Below are 17,387 nucleotides of genomic sequence, written 5' to 3' on the forward strand. Positions count from 1 at the left end.
ACGTATTTCGCCTACAACTTGCAGGTGTCATCAGTGTCTGTTTTCGAACTGTGTTCGACTTGCAGGCTTCATCAGTGTTTGTTTTCAAACCGTGTGTTCCAACACACAATAGTCGTAACTTACTTACGACTCGTAAGAGAAATATGTATTTCTCGGGAATGAATAATTAGTAGAATTCAATTTAGAAAGGTTTTAATTTCAGGTTTCGTATTCTACTAAGACGCTCCAAAAACTTCAGTTATTTGGTTGAGTTTTTTCACCTGCGGCTTATTCACCAGACTTGGCTCCTTTAGAGTGCCTCCTGTTTGCATCGATAGGGCCCGCACTTGCTGAGCAGCACTTCAGTTATCACGAATGTGGGAAAATCGCTTGATAAATGGTTTTTCCTCTAAACAGGAAATTTTTTTTTGGCGTGGCATCCAAAAATTACCAGAGAGATGGGAAATATAATAAACGTGGGTTTTCATCAAAAAATGTGCACCTGGTATAAGGTGAGCGGCGATCTAAATGTGGAGTACGATTTTTAATCAATTTAATGAGGTGGATGCTATTGGCAGAACCTTTGAGGTGATAAAAGAACAGTACACTAAACTAAAACACGAAGCTGAGAGAATTGGATTGGTGTAAAACAAAGTATATCCTGGCGGAGACGAACTTGTGGTAGTCGACGACTTATCTTCTATATCTTGGTTATCCGGTAACCGAAGGCAACATCACGAATATTAGAAGACATTAGTCTCCACAAGTATTTCCGGTCGAATCATCTCTGTCTCCATACAAAGTGCACCTTATGAAACGCCAGTTGGACCGGTTGTCCTCTACGAAAATGAGACGTAGACAATGCTCGAAGAGCATCTGCGAACGTCGGGTGCTCGGGTGGATCATTGGATCTGACGAGCAATAGGTGACCGTCAAACTTGAAACTAGTGGCCGGTAGATTACCTCTGCTGTTTTGCACTTTAATATTAGTTTATCTTGGACACTCAAAAGCTTGCTGCTCTCGTGAAAATTGTGTGTCGTATGGAGCAACGATATTGATAGATGATTCTTCGAAGTTTATGAGTTAATATATGATCTAATCGTTGAAATATAATCTAATTTAATCTGGTTGCTTTTCCATTTCATCGAGAGCTCCGCAAGGTAGCATCCATGGCTCGCTTCTTTTGATATTTACGAACGAGGTTCCTCTGAGGTAATTACCTTGGTATTACGCTGCTTAACGCGTCCCACAAGGTGCTCTCTCAAATAATGTTACGTCGTCTCTCTTCATCCGTATTGGTTTCCATGGTTTCCGGCAGGGATGATTCCTCCTCAGAATAAAAAAAGAGAAGAGAAAAATTCACACTTTACTCAGTCGCGATTTATGTTGCTCCGTTTTGTTTGAACTTTTCTTATTTTTACTGATCGCGATTGCTCAGCAACCTGCTCATTGTTCTTCTCATTGAGGAATAAACTGAGCAACAAAGTGTTAATACACTTTTTGGCTGCTCATGATATGGCACAAAAAAAACTGTTTAGACTTCTCGCAGCGGCAACAGTGCAAAAAATGTTGCATATGACGATGGTGGATGATAGATATGGCAACATTGTAATTCCCGTGCCGTTGCCTGCTGCAGTACGAGCGATTTCGAAAGTTTCTCATTTTTCGCACAATGAGAATCTAAAGTTTGTTTATATTTCTCTTTATTTTTGGTCTGTTTCTCATTGCGTGGATGTATTTCTCATTTGTGGCAGCAGTTCTGCTCATTGCGTGAATGAAAAAAGTTTCATTTTTTGCACAATGAGTGAGGAAATGGCAAGCCTGGTTTCCGGATAAACTGAATTGTCTGACACGAGGTACCCTGGAACGAGTGATACGTGCACGTTTCGGAGACACTCTCAAGGCCTCAAGACACCATTCACCTTGCTTGGGTAGTGACTATTGACAACTATTGAACTTCTAGTGATTAATGAGTTCATATATTTGGGATCTTTAGTTAGCGCCGACAACAACACGAGTAAAATTGAATTTAAATTGAAATTCGGGCTTACTTTGCCCTTTGTAAAATGTTAGATCAAGGAGCAAACACCCCGCATGAAACTGATAATATCCTAAACGCTAACCACGTCGACAGTCCTTCAAACTAAAGCAGTTCTTACAAAAGACACATGTGCATTTGCCGTATTCAAACGGATTATTTTTGGCAAACCCCACCAGTACCGTGGACCCCCGTTCGTTTGACCGTTTTTAATCTGAACACTTTTTAATTTGAACTCCGTTAGTTTGCACGACGTGCAAATTAAAAATGGTTCAAATGTCATTTTCAATATGACATCATTTGCTTATGCAGACAATGCACATAAACACGATTTGTTTGTAAGATCTAGCGTGTTTAATCTGTTTTACATTGCGTTTTCCCAACGATTATGGCAGAAATCCGATCGGACAATGAAATATTCGCTGCTTGCAACTGCCAATTGAATCAAACCACCAAAACAATAACAAAGAGTAGGGCAGCCAGTTCACACTAGTTCCAGTATATTTAGGGTTACCAGTTGTTCAAATTAAAAGCTAACCCCGTCAGTTTGCATGAGGAATCGTTCAAACGAACGTGGTCCACTGTACCAGGAATAGAGGAATCCAACGCAATACAGACAATTTATAATTTCAAAACGTTGTCTTATATCGAAACATGATTTTTTCAAAAAAAAAAATGTACTAGCGGTCGACAATTTTGTTCTGTGTTTACGTTTTCTGAACTACACTGAAGTCGCTTTTTACGCGTTTTTCACGCGGTTTTTTTACACAACTAGTTTCACGAGAATTTCGGAATTTACGCGGTTTTTTACGCGAATTTCGGAATTTACGCGGCTTTTTTACGCGAATTTCGGAATTTACGCGGTTTTTTTACGCGAATTTCGGAATTAACGCGTTTTTTTACACGATTTTCGGAATTTACGCGGATGTGCTCAAAACGTCTATTTTTTCGCGTAGTGTTGGAATCCACAAAGTTTTTTTACGCGAAATTTTGTTTTTTTTTACGTGAATTTTGGAATTTACGCGGTTTTTTACGCAAATTTCGGAATTTACGCGGTTTTTTACGCGAATGTCGGAATTTGCGCGGTTTTTTACGCGATTTTCGGAATTAACGCGGTTTTTTACGCGATTTTCGGAATTTACGCGGTTTTTACGCGAATTTCGGAATTAACGCGGATGTGCTCGAAACGTCTTTTTTTTCGCGTAGTGTTGAAATCCACAAAGTTTTTTTTACGCGAAATTTTGGTTTTTTTACGTGAATTTTGGAATTTACGCGGTTTTTACGCAAATTTCGGAATTTACGCGATTTTCGGAATTTATGCGGTTTTTTACGCGAATTTCGGAATTAACGCGGTTTTTTTACGCGATTTTCGAAATTTACGCGGTTTTGATTTACGCGGGACGTATCCTTCGCGTAAAAAGCGACTTGAGTGTATTTATTATTGTTTGAGCTACTAGTTTTTTACAATTTTTAGGGTTATTTTGAAATAATGAACATCTTCATGGTACCGATTTTGAAATGGAAAATAAGCTCTGGTATCTTTACTAACTATGTCAAAGGAATTTGTATTATATCGAGGTAAAAATTGTCTTATATCGAATTGTCTTATATCGAGGTTGTTTTCTAACGAGGTTGTCTTATATTGAGGTATCCCTGTAGATGACTCGAGCGTATCGATCGAAGCTAACTTGTGAGTGTCGAGACACTTATGCAATTGGCAGCGAGTAACGCTATTCGACCATTGCAAAGGTTTTCAAAAGTTTTTGCAACGTGCGAGTCATGAAAGTAAACGACGCTGAATATGTACCAGTATGAGCAAACATGTCTTCTTTTGATGCCTAGTTATCGGGCAACAATCCCGGTGCGTGTAGTGGCGTGGCTGCTAGACACCTTTCTCGCGGAAGTTTCCGGTTCAAATGCCCTGCATCCCTGCAGACCCTGCCACGAATGAGCTTGGGTGTCAAAATGACTATAATCAAAACAAAAAAAAAAATCAAAGTTTAGCGTAGAGATTTTCTTTGTTTTTACAATACCAACAACGAACACCACCTATCTTGCGGTAATATTTTATTTTGCTGAATGATTGGACTCCATTGCTGACGCTAAGAGTCATTGTGAACAACAATATTAAAAATTTCGTTTTTCACAGAAGATTTTCAAAAGTTTTAGTTCGGGATGTAACAATAAAAATGTTACGTTCAATTTGCCACCACCTCGCGAAAGGCTGAATCGCTAAAAAAAACACTGAACAATTGAATGTGTCAGTTCCGAATCTTCAAAGAGCTACGCCAGCAAGTAACAGAACATAGATAGAGCATAGAACTACCGTAGTCAGTGGCATCCAAAAATTCTGATGGTAGGTACCATCAGTGTTTTTTTTGTCGCGACCAGTAGCTAGGAGTTCCAGGCTGTGCACACAATTTGCATTCCGTTCCGGGGAAAACACGTATCGATCTGTGTGCATGCGAGCCGAGCAGTGGTGAGGAAGGTCCTCCGAGCTACTGCTGTTAAGGATTTTGATGTAAGGTGCTTTAGATGGACGATGTCTCGATGCCGCTGATGGTGTGTGGTGCCGCGGTGTAAAGGGGTAGACGGGAGGATTCAAGTGCACAACGTTTGCATACTAATCGACCTAATCTAATCAACCGTCGTCGTCGTCGTCGTTGTCGACGTCGTCTTCACTGGTTTCGTAGCTGTTCCATTGGTCTCTATTACATACGGGGCCCAGTGTCGGGATGTCCAGAGTTGGCAGGTGTGCTGAGTGGTAGAATATACGGCGGAAGGTGGCCAGCAGTGTGGTGTTGTTCCGAAATTGTTGATGCTCCGCGCGAGGGTCATGCGCACTTCACGAGTTGAATGTGCAGTAACATTTGGAGTGACAACAGCAGCAATAACAGCGATGCTGAAAGTCGGTTCCCTTGAAGGTGGTTTTCGCTGGTGTATAACAATCCGATGCTTCCGAGAGCTCGCAGCTGCTGAGAGTGAGTGGTGATCATCAGCGCTGCTGGTTTCGCTACTGGTTTTTCGAAAGGATAATAATGACGACGGTGAGAACGCGAGAGCCTTATCTGTCCAATTTCATCTCCTGGCTAACAGTGGCAGACGGGCCAGCAGTCTTCTGAAAGGATTCATCTTCGTCTTATCTTTGAAAAACCCTGTTGTGCCCCGTTTCGAAGTGTTGTAGTTTTTTTCGCTTCAAGTTTGTACCATAAAATAGTGGAACGTTTCGAGTTGGCGTGGTTCGCAGACGGTGTTGATTACGGCAACGAGTCACTGTTAATTAGCCCGAAGAGGGGTGGCTTTGTGGCTGTGTGTTTTCCCTTTACACCTTTTGCTCTCAGTGATAGCGATAAGTCTGCTCGGTATTTTTACGCCTGGATTTTCGCATATTGAGCCTGAGCAGTTCTTTTGTGTTTCCGGAAATAAAGGAATTCATTGTAAATTGCTAAAAGGATTCATTATCGCGTTTTGTTTTGACTGTCATTTTTAACGATGTGGAATTATGGATTCTACGGTTTTGAGATGTGTACTTGTAAGTTGTATTTTATATTCACATTCAAGTAACATGATTACAGTCGATCATATAAGATTAGCAGAAATTTATTGAATTGAATAAAGTAGACCTTAAACAATACGTAGTATCATTTTTGCTTCTTTTCTCTTGTTTTTTATATTTACTTTAACATTTTTGCTTATGAATTACACAGTTTTGTAGTATTTACATTTCGCAGAACGAAAGTTTTTTCTCATGTATTCAGGCGTTTAAATTTTTAAAATATTTGTTTACGTTGATATGTAGTAGATGATATGCTATTTATCGAAGTGTGTATAAAAATACTAAAACGGCACGCGGCGCTAGTGGCGTTTGAAAAAAATGCCATATCGGAATATGTTTATCTCGTATCATTGGTATCTTAGACTGTGTTTTCTGCACACAGTTCATAAGGGTAACGAAACACAAGCCAAGAAAAGAATCCGTTAGCTGTCTGTTTTGAAGATTGTTCATTTAAAATCGATTGTAGAATCCTATATTAAAAATGAGTGTTAGCTAGGGATTATACTGAATTCTAGTCCAAAGGATTCCAATGGGATCTATTCGGAGTGAATTCGGACAACATTGGCTTCATCTGCATCATGTGGTTTTTTTAGTATGAACTTATCACCGACACTTCTCACTCACAATTGGTGCCAATTTTTGAATCACATGCATTAGATTCTCTAAAAAAGCTCTCGGGCCCTCAGCCAAGTCAGAAAAAATCGTATTTTTCAAAATAACTAGTAGCTAATTGTGGTTCCTTTAAAAATTCCTTTCAAGTACTTTAGAAATAAATTACACTGGGCTTAGTGAAACCAATTACATTATCTTGGTTCAAACCAGACTAATGGCGCATAAATCGGTTTGGTCATCTCTGAGAAATGTTCGACTAATTGAAACTCGACCAGAACACATTTTTAGCTCAACTATTGAACTGCCTGTCCCATTCTAATGAAACGTTGAAAAAAAAGGTGTCCTGTTGTTTTCATACTTTTACTTATATTCTTTAAACGGAGCGTCGCACCGCAAAACAATTCAATAGTGGTCTTCAAATGAAAATAACGTATAAATCAGTTCAGATATCTCTGAGAAACAGATTACCAAAGTGTAGCGCCACACAGATCCTTCATCACACACGTAAAGACACCACACACGATTCGTCAAATGGCATCGTTTGGTATATGAACAATTATTGGCTCGTATTGGTGACACTCTCCATGGCTTGGTTCTATTTCGCATTTTTCGACCAGTTTCTACTCCTTTGTTATATAGCATAACATGTTATATAGTATAACAAAGTTATGTTATATCATTTACCTACTTTTTCGGCATGCTTGTCGGTTTTGGGTCATTACGCCTCGGTTTAGTTCTCTGATGAATATTGTTTTTGCTGCTATCTCATCCGGCATGCTTGCTACGTGGCCAGCCCACTGTAGCCTGCGGTGTTTTATTCGCTTTACAATATACGCATCCTTGTATGCTTCGTAAATTTCACACACCTTCTAATATGTAGTCAAAAATTGATTGCAGGATCTCACGTTCAAAAACGCCAAGAACTCGTCAGTCACTCTCCTTTAACGTCGAACGTTCCCCCCGAAGAATTAGCATCTTATAAGAGTACGAGTTTCGTACGGAATTGCAGGCTGCGGGACCTCGGCTGGCTACGTAATCCGTAGAAAGCCCTGCTGGCAACCGTTATCCGCCTTTTTACTTCACGGCTCACATCGTTGTCATAACGTTCCAAGGGAAACAAATTCGTCGATCACTTCAAAAGTATCTATCACCACCGCAAATATCCGAAGGGCTACCACGCTCTCTACCAGCCACCATATACTTGGTTTTGGTAGAATTTATGATAAGCAATATCCTCGCAGCTTTCCCTCTAAGATGCGTGTATGCCTCTTCCACAGATCTACAGTTAACACCGATGATATCGAAGTCATCCGCGAACCCTTGGAGCTTGTGAGATTTCATAATGATGGTACCGCTTCTCTGCACGCCTGCTCATCGAATCGCACACTTTCCAAAGCAATGTTGAATAGTAAATTCGATAGCCCGTCACCTTGCTTCAAACCATCCAACGTCACAAACGATTCCGATGTCTCGCCCGCCACTCTGACTTTTGATTTTGAACCATCATGGGTAGCAGGTATCAGAATAATAAGTTTTGTTGGAAAACCATGTTCAAGCATAATCCGTAACAGTACTTACCTACTTCACCAGCCGAGAGCAGGGGTGGCCCTTGCCGTATCAAGAATTCCTCTCAATTGTACTCGGTCCTGTACTACTCCTACGTAGCCAATTCATTGCGCGTTTCGACACATGCAAATCGGTTTCAACCTAGTCACGTAGAGCCCCTCTATTCCTAGTGTAGGTGCTCTTGCTCTGAAATCCACGAAAGTACGATGCGTGGGCACGTTGTACTCTCGACATTTCTGGAGGATTTGTCGGAGAGGAAAAATTTGATCCGTACTAGCACGGGCTCCCTTAAAACTCGCCTGAAACTGGCATACGAGTTCTCTTGCTTTTGAGGATAGACGACGCAAATAATCTTCCACCAGCGTAATGCCACGGTAGTTTTACCCGATCGCCCTTTTTGAAGATGGGACAGACTACAGCTTTCATCCACTCCGCCGGTAGTTTCTCCTCCTCCTAAATCCTGAAATAATCCGTTGCTAGCGGTTTTTGAGCATTTTTGTAGAGTTCTGCTGGGAGTCGGCCCTTTCCGCGGATCTATTATTTTTCAGCAGACCGATTTCTTGTCGAATCTCTTCGAGATCGGGAGCCGGCACGCTGTTGTCGTTTGTAGGCACTCCTAGGTTAACTACCGTTGCGTCTCCTTCTGCTATATCGTCGTTGAGGTGCTCATTGAAGAACTGCTTCCACCCGTCGACCACCTCGCGCTTGTTTGTGATTAAATCCCCTCTCTCATCCCTGCACACGTCAGGTTTAGGCGTGTAACCTTTGCGAGTTTTGTTCACTTTCTCGTAAAATTTGCGCGTGTTATTAGCCCGGATTAGTTGTTCCAACTCCTCACGATCTCTGTCCTTCTTCTGGCGCCTTTTCTTCCTCAGGTTCGTGGTTAACTCATACCGCACTCGTCGATACTTTGCCAAATTCTCTCTCGTGGATACACTCAGATAGTTTTTTCAAGCCCTTTTTTCTCTCTATCGCTTGTTGGCTGGGTTTCCTCACCTTGCATCGCGGTTGCGGCCCCGCTGATGGCCGAGCGTATCATATTCCATCCGTTTTCGAGGGTCGAAGTGTGTAGCTCAATAGCGGAAGCCTAAGCTTTATCCACTACGCGCGCGTAATCTTCGGCAACTCGCGGGTCGTCTAATTGCTGAATGTTTAACCGAGGAGGGCGGCTTTGTCGCGTGGTTTATACCGATGGTCGATAGTTTTAAGCGCACATATACTGCTACTAGGTAATGAAATGGTCCGAGTCGATACCCGCAACCCGTAGCGAGCGTACGTTGGTGATGTTCAAGAAAACCCGACCCTTGACGGGAATATGGTAGATTTGGTTCGGGGTTCGTTGGTCAGATGATGTCCAGGTTGCTTTGTGGATATCTTTGCGAGGAGAAAAAGGTGCTTCTGATCACCAAGCCCCTCGAAGCTGCAAAGTTGATGCATCGCTGGTCGTTATCGTTCGTGTCGGTGTCCAGACTATGAGGCTCGATCACCAGTCCATACATTGCTTTTCTGCCGAGCTGTGCGTTCATATCCCCGATGACGATCTTGATGTCTTGTGGTGAGCAGCTGTCATACGTTGTCTCCAGGAGGCTCCAGCTGCGCATAGAACGCTTCCTTCTCGTCGTTGGGTCTACCTTCATGAGTACAATGCACGTTTATGATGGTGTAGTTGAAGAAAGGGCCTTTTTTCCTCAACATACATATCCTCTCGTTGATTACTTTTCAGTCCATTACGCGATCCTGCATTTTGCCCAACACTACAAAGCCCGTTCCTAGCTCGTTGGTCGCTTCACCGCTTTAGAAAAACTGGGCTTTGTCGCCACGGATCCTCCACAGAATCCGTCTCAGTTTATTTCGTTTAACTGAATCGTACGCCGCCTTATAGTGTAGTAAAAATCCAAAAATGTCTTTCTTTTCATATTTATTTTTTTGAATTTGTATGACGTCAAAAAGGGACGCGGGAAATTGAATTATGCGATACCGACAAAGAGAAGAGGGGCTCCAAATATTTAGAAATTTGATGGATGTTTTATTTGAATCACCGCTAAAAATGTACGTGTATCTTTGGAAATATTCACCAGATTGACAAAAAAAACTGTGTGTGTAGAAAATATTCGCTAGATTGTTAAAAAAAACTTCACCAGTTTTCCAAGTATCAGTTCTTTATATTTTTTCTAAGAATCTGGGATTTGTTCACATAATATACAAAATTAAATTTTGATAATATTTGATGCAAGCCTCCCACTTGGCTCCAATGTACGACGCTATTGAATCGAACCAGTCGTCGTATGTTCAAATCTCGGCTGGGAGAGGCTGTTAGAGTCAATAGGATAGTAGCCAGCTCTGCAATTGTTCTGTACTCTAACAACTGGCTGCGAAATCTGTTAAAATAAAAACAGAAGATTAGATTTCGAAAAACGGAATGTAGTATCTAGGCATTGCTTTGTATGATGCGAGGATCAAAGAGACCTCAATGGTAAATAGCTTTTTTCCAAAAAGCACAGATTTTTCTACAGAATATATCAAAAATTCGGAAAAGTACTTTCTTGTTTTTGAGAAATCATTTGAAACAAATCAGGTATTGATAGTGGAATGGAAACGCATGGTATTCTTTCTTAACTGAAAGGAGACGGACCACAAAAAGGAAATGAAAACAAAAAAACGTATATTTTCAATATTTTTGCTAATATTTTACAAATATTGAGCTTGAAATTAAATTAAAAATTTGAAAACAGACACTGATAAAGCCTGCAAGTCGTAGGCGAAATAGGTATCGGTCGCGAATTAATATACATAGTAGAATTTGATTTGGAAAAAGTTTTCTTTCTCTTTTTTTTTCTACTAAGACGCTGCAAAAAAGTCAGTTATATATTGAGCTGCCATTTATGGCTCATTACCACCTTTCATTTAACATTAAAATCTTTAATATCTTACCCTCTTAAGACCTTAACATCTTTAAGACTTGACCCTTTTTTATCGACAGACTTCGCAGGTGAGTAAAAGACAATAGGACACCGCCTCTAGTTTCTGACAATAAATAATAGAAGTTGGCGCAAGTGAGAGTATGCCTGAAACTATCAATGTTTCCCTGTTGAATACAACAGATGTCGTTACTTCGTAACGTATATTGTACATTTGCGTAACAGCTGAATTTGGCGCGACAACAAATTTACTGAACACAACAACTCTCTAATGCATCTCAGTTTCTTTTGTGTTTATCGCTAATCGCAACATAACCTTTGACACCTGAACCAATAAATAGTTAGTAAACATTGTTTTTATTTATTGCGTTCATGTTGCGAAATTTAATTTTTTCGAATTGAAATATCGCAAACATACCAACTCCTGGCTCTAGGTCAGGCTTTTCATAAAGCCCTATAAATGTATCTTTATAGGGCTGTAGCTTTTCAGGGCTCTCGGATGGCTGGTAGTAAGATGCTATGGAGAGGTATAGGAAATGTTTGTTTTTTTTTATCAAAATTAGGCAGAAGTCAAGAAAATTAAGTATAACAGAGTAACTGTACCACAAATAAAATATGATTAGTGATTGTTTTTCAGGTAGGTAAACATATATAAGTGAGAAATTTTGATTTTACTACCACTAGAAAAGCGCCATCTCTTGAAAAGCAACAGTTCGTATGGTGTCCTATTATTGGGCTGGTGCAACAATTTTACTGGCTTTAAGCAGCGTTGCCCAGCCAAAATTCGAACTGACCAACTGACCGAACTGATCTCTTTAGACCAGCATCGTACCTCGAAGCTTACTGGGATATTTAGTTGCTCAAAAAATTTGAAGGCAAACATAACCCAACATAATGGTCTCTGAAACTACTGTAACTCAGAAGGACAGGTCTTTAATTTTCCGAATTGGAACAAGTGGTTTTAGACAAAATCGAATCAGTTTTTGAATGTCGGTCTATCTTTATTATTATTTTGTCTAATTGCTGTCTGCATAAATATAACTCCTTAGGCGTGCTGATTTACCTTTTTCTCTCGAAAAGCGTCATGATCACAAATCATGATTTGACTACTGACTGATTGATATTCGAACGATTTTTTTTCGTTTCAGTGGCTGACCCGAATCAAGTGGTTGTCGCACAGCAAAAGCGACGTTTTCCTGGTGTAGGGTAAGTATTCTGCTGCTATTATTTTCATTGAATTGTTGTGCGAAAGCACAAATCTTCCGACTACTGCGAAAAATTGGTGGCTCGAATCACATCATTATAGTAGTTCAATGAAAAATTTTCGTAGATAACTGTTTGTGTAACTCTACGAGGATTTCTAAAGTAAGCATTATTATTGTGTAAGTGTGAAATGTGTACTAAATATATCGAAATTTAAACATAAACCCGCTCCTGCACAAAAGTTATAGGTCAATTAACAGATTAGCAAGATGTAATGCATTCATTTAAAATCATGTCAGTAACATGAGTTTTATGCCTCAATTATTGCCCGGTGCACCGACACCGAGACCCGGCAATCAGTTTCGACAAACAATTTGAATTGCAAAAATAAACAAAAAAAGAAGAAAGAAGATAAAAACAGCTGTCACACGGCTGGTATGCTATGGGTCGCCGTAATATTTTCCGTGCCCTGTTTCGTAAGCTGCGAAATTTTCGTTATCAAGAATTCAATCACCGTTATTTCGCTGGAATTGCCAGGCCAGCAAGGAGAAGGAGAGGCACAGCTCGTCAATATAATGGCGTATTTTCTTGCCTCTAAATACAGGCTCGCACAGACGAAATAACGTCAACAATGTTACATTGGACTGCCGCCGTGTGACCGACCCTCCACTGGTCTGTCGTCGAATGCTTTCTTTTTAAGTCGGTACTGAAATTTTATATTTATTATGAATATTATATTTATGCACTCATCGAATGGTTATTCAAATTTAAATGCGCCATTCATTGCGCCGAGACTGGCACAATGAAACGCGGCTGGGCACCCAGTCGCGGAGAGTAAGGTATATATTATATTTGCAAAATGTGTCGCATAAGTTTTCACATCGGTCCGTCTGCCATGGTTTAGACCCTTCGCATGCGTGTCGCCTGTAATAAACCGTGTCAACTTTTGGCCAGTAATGAGTAAGTACTGCGAAACAGGCGCAATCAATACGCGAGTCCATGAGCTTGAGGGTGATTGAACCAATAGTGATACTTGATGATCGCTGTATATTATTCGGAACGCTTAGTACAGGAGCATACACCTTGTGGTTTTGTGTGGCTGCCCTAAAACCTTCCCAGCCCAGCCAAGCCTGTGTGAGTCCGGTTAAACCACGGCAAAGTTTCTGCAGTGGACAATTGCCGAACAGCAAAGACGTCGTTTTTCTACTGCCTCCCTGTCAAAGGGGTCCGGGTCTGAGGCGGGCAAAAGGTGTCACACACTGCCACACCGACCGCAAGGAATGGTGACCAAATTAAACTCGGTAGCAATTTACCATGCAAAGCCGCGCGACAGAAAAATGTTATCTGATTCAATTATAAAATAAAATGTGAATGTGTACAACGAGAGTGCCTCTGCGAGCCGCAGCGAGTGTTGGACTTGGAACATCGGTTGGAACCATTCACTGCCTACGATATGGAGCCGAGGGAGGGTTCCGCCCATGCGGAGGGAGCAAAAGTTGCAACGTGGTCAAACTACTTGTTGGATTTGCTGTGAATCTTCAAAGAAAGTTTACAAATTTTCTACCACCTTCGGCTGTCAGGAGGAGGGTATTCACAGCACGCCGCCGGACACCTTAAACCCACAGCAATTGCCGTCTTGCGGACGGATTTGTTGATGGCTTTCCATGCAACGTCTACATTGAAATTTTATGCCTCACATTTCGTAGCTCAATTGCGGGAGGAAAGGCCCTTTGTGTACCACTGCTGGGTAGCAACAATTTGTCTCTTTGTTTCGAGTCGCTGTTAAAATATCGTATTAGAGTAGTTCTGGCAGTAGCAGCAAGTTGAACTAACGGTAACTATGAGGGAGTGGTGAGCTTTAGGTTAAGTACCGAAGAAATGATCAGTAGAACAATATTTACAGAAGTATGCTGTCAATAAACAAGAATCCTATATAACGGAAATGAATGTGCAATGTAAACCCCATGCGCAAACTTGACGTCCGATGATGGTTTGACCATTCGATACCGCATCATATAAAACAACCATTGCAAATATTTTCGGAAATTCGCTCAACATTAGAGAAAAAATAGTCCAAAAAATGTATGTGGTACACACCTTTCAATACTTTTTTCTTTGTTCGAAACCGTTTGCTCGAAGAGCAAGCGGAGTTTTCTTACCAACAGTTGATAGAAGAACCAACCCTACGACCTCCTGCACTGCTGCTGCCGGCAGTTGTTGTTGTTTTGCCTCGTTTTCATTACGGCTAGTGATATATGTTTTCCTTTCGCCTTGATTATATCCTTCCTTTCATTACGATTTTTTTACCACTTTCTCCTGATCCTGCCCGTACTCGATTTGATGCAGACGTTAGTCTCTGCTGTATGGCTAGCCGAGCAGAGTAGTAATAGCGGCCCAAACACATCGGTTTCCTACGTAGTGGTGTGTTTTCATTTCGTTTTCACTCTTTCCGATTTGATCGTTATTGGCCTTTATTTTGATTATAAGTTAATTAATTTATTCAACGTGAGCGACCGAAGAGAACTGCTTACAGCCGGAGACAACACAAGGCGTGTATGGTGCAGGCAAATGAAAACAAATTCTTGGAATTACTTACTTGCTACGGTTGAGCTTCTGTTGACCAGTAGTCCTGCTCAATCCATTGGGATTTGAAATGTTTTCTTATGAAAGGGCTTTTGTTTTATTCGGTGCAATTCGGCTACAATATTATTTTTTCTATCAATTTTTATTGGTACGAATTTACATTTAGAGTTACATCATCACAACTGTTACATTTACATTCACTATACATTACTTCGATTGATATAACTTCTCTGCTATGCGAATGTTTTATTTTTGTTCTAATTCAACGGTGTCATTAGAACTGATAATAATGATGATGATGGTGGTGAAGCATTCGATGATGATTAAAATGCAATGATAACCATATGTCGTATCACCGTTGCTTTGGGCTCATAACGAGCTCGCTGCATAGGATATGAGATACCGCTACCAGCAGCGCCTACACTAGTACTTTCTGTGCTTTCCTTTGGTTCAATTGCAATCACCACGACTACAGACAACGATCAGCCTGTACTTGTTGGTGGTGGTGGTGGTGGTAATACATTATGGTTGATGATCGTTTTGCGGCGGCCGGCAACCACCCGCTACCAACAACAAGTTATGGTACCCTTTTTCCGGACAATCATTCATAGCCTGATTGTGTAGTAGTAGTGGTAGTAGTCGAGCACACTCGAAACGAGTGGGTATCTATTACGCATGTCATAAGCTGTGTTACATCACCCATACAGTGGGACTGTAAGGATACGTGAACGTAGCTCATTCTCTCCTTCGGGTGAGTCACTCGCCGGTGAAGGAGAACTGACGTGATTATTATTATTGGAATTGCAAACAAAAACACGTACTCCGTGAATCGTATCCGTCGCTTACGTACGTACCAGCGCCAGCCAGCGTTGCGTTCGGAACCGGGTGCAGTTTCAGTTTGTTCAGCAGTTTGGAGCGATGAGAGTCCTTAGATGGTCCCGTCCTACACGGAGGCAGTTGTTTGCTGGAGTGCATTTAAGCTGCCCGAGCTGAGGGTGTTGTATGCGTTAAGGAATGCATTGTTCGTTTCATTCAAGTTGACTGACGATGTGGCTGGTGTGAAGTAGTTCAACGAGTACCGTGGAGCATTGTTGTCTTCGGCGGTATAAAGGAGTATATTGTTTTGTTATGCATAAGTTCCCTATCACATCACAGCCGTCGTTGTATAGAAAAATTCTGATTTTGTCTTAATTTTTGCGACCGCTTTGAAGTTTAGCCTTTTTCCACTTTAGATAGGTTATTTTTTAACGTAGGACCTACCTTGCCTTACGGTTGTAAAACAAAAATCTAGAAGTGCGTTCCTCATGAAAAAATAGTCAGGTTTCGAACGCTAAATTCATTCATTTCTCAACCACTTCGCAAAATATGTCTACCAAACGATTGAATTTAGTGAAAACAATTTATTTTTGGAGAGTCGCTGTTGAAAAATCCATAAACTCTAGTCATAATTGGCACATGTAAGTACACTTTTGCTTCACAGGGCCGTGACAACAGCTGTTATTTAATGTCTTTTCGAAAAAAGTGACAGGATCTCCTCGTCCCAACAGGTCAGGGTTTATTTCCTTTCTTTGGATTTAAACCACCTTGATGTCCTGAAAGTAAAAAGTATTCGTAAAAGGACGCAATCCTCTCGTACGTTCAATCGTTTGCTTCGATAATTTATTCAAAATTAAAGCGTTGTGCATAAAACAATGACAGGTTGTAAAATTTTGTGCAACATTTTTTACAAGTTTTATTTTCCGTTAATTGTTGGGAAAATTTACTTACATGTTCATATAAAAGTATTGTTTGCTTACTGAAATATGCATTTGAGCAATTAAACTTGAAATACGTGAATGACAAAAATTTCTTATTTGGATGAAACTTTACCTACGTGTTTGATAGGAAGAATCATGCAGCTTCCACAGACTTCAGTCCCATTTTGATTCAATACTTATTTTTAAAAAAGGCGTTTTTCATGGGTGTTATCTGAAGTTTTTGAAGCGTCTTAGTAGAATACGAGTTCGAAAACAGACACTGAGGATGCCTGCAAGTCGTAGGCGAAATACGTATCTGTCGTGAATAAAATACACATAGTAGAATTAAATTGGATAAGTTTTCTTATTTTTTATTTTTAGATGGGTGTTATGTTTAATAAATCGGGTATGGAAAACTATCGATTACTCAAAAATTATGTCTAAGGAAGAGTTGTAGAAAACTAATTTCTAAGCATGAAAAGAGTATGCATTCAAAAAACTTTGTCAGTTTTGTGAAAATTCCTGCCAGTAAAAACAAGTTAGATTTAAACTTCTCGGTCGGTGGTTATCTACAGTAGACGGAGGAAAAGGCACAATTTGTATCTAAAAAAAACAACCAGACGCGTCGCTATCTTAATAAGTGGGTTTTGCAGTCTCCTTTTGTCCAGCGCCTCTATGGTTCAAAGGTACAAGTACCAGCGAGGCACATACCTTGGCGGGTGTTGTGGGTTCGAATCCGGTTATAATCTCAGATTATAGCTTGGTTCGACCCATGCACTTTCCAGCATGGGACAAAAGGTAGGAGTCAAAACGACTACCTGTTAAGCGTAGCTTCCAATAACCCCCCCCCCCCCCTTTCCTCAGCTTTCCGCTCTTTCCCGTCCTTCATCAAAAAATTTTCATTTCTTTCCCTACCGTCCCTTCATCAATTGTAGAACCACCGTTTCAAAAAATATTAAAATATACCATTTTTGAATTTATTTAATTTATTTTAGTCTATTGAAAGTTATTCTGTATTTTAGGACGCGCATGGAATTTGGTGAAGTTGAACAGTTTACGATTACAATTACTTCCTTACCTGCTGTATTCACCAGATCTGGAGTAAAATCTTAGGCTAAAAATAAACCATTTTATATGAACTGTGTTGACAGTATCTCATGTGTAGCTATTAATTATACGCACTTGTAAAAGTAGA

At 40.5% G+C, this 17,387-nt stretch overlaps 1 protein-coding gene across 2 annotated transcripts in view; it reads left to right on the top strand.

The window, feature by feature from the left end:
• Positions 1–17,387, top strand: part of LOC128741588 (aryl hydrocarbon receptor nuclear translocator homolog) — a 302,538-nt gene that overhangs the window by 10,732 nt on the left and 274,419 nt on the right. For both annotated transcript variants that reach the window (XM_053837521.1, XM_053837522.1), the window contains exon 2: positions 11,819–11,876. In XM_053837521.1, coding sequence (XP_053693496.1) covers positions 11,819–11,876 — 58 coding nt within the window. The remainder of the gene's footprint in view (positions 1–11,818; positions 11,877–17,387) is intronic.

Source organism: Sabethes cyaneus, chromosome 3 (genome assembly GCF_943734655.1).
Source record: "Sabethes cyaneus chromosome 3, idSabCyanKW18_F2, whole genome shotgun sequence".
NCBI classification, from domain to species: domain Eukaryota; kingdom Metazoa; phylum Arthropoda; class Insecta; order Diptera; family Culicidae; genus Sabethes; species Sabethes cyaneus.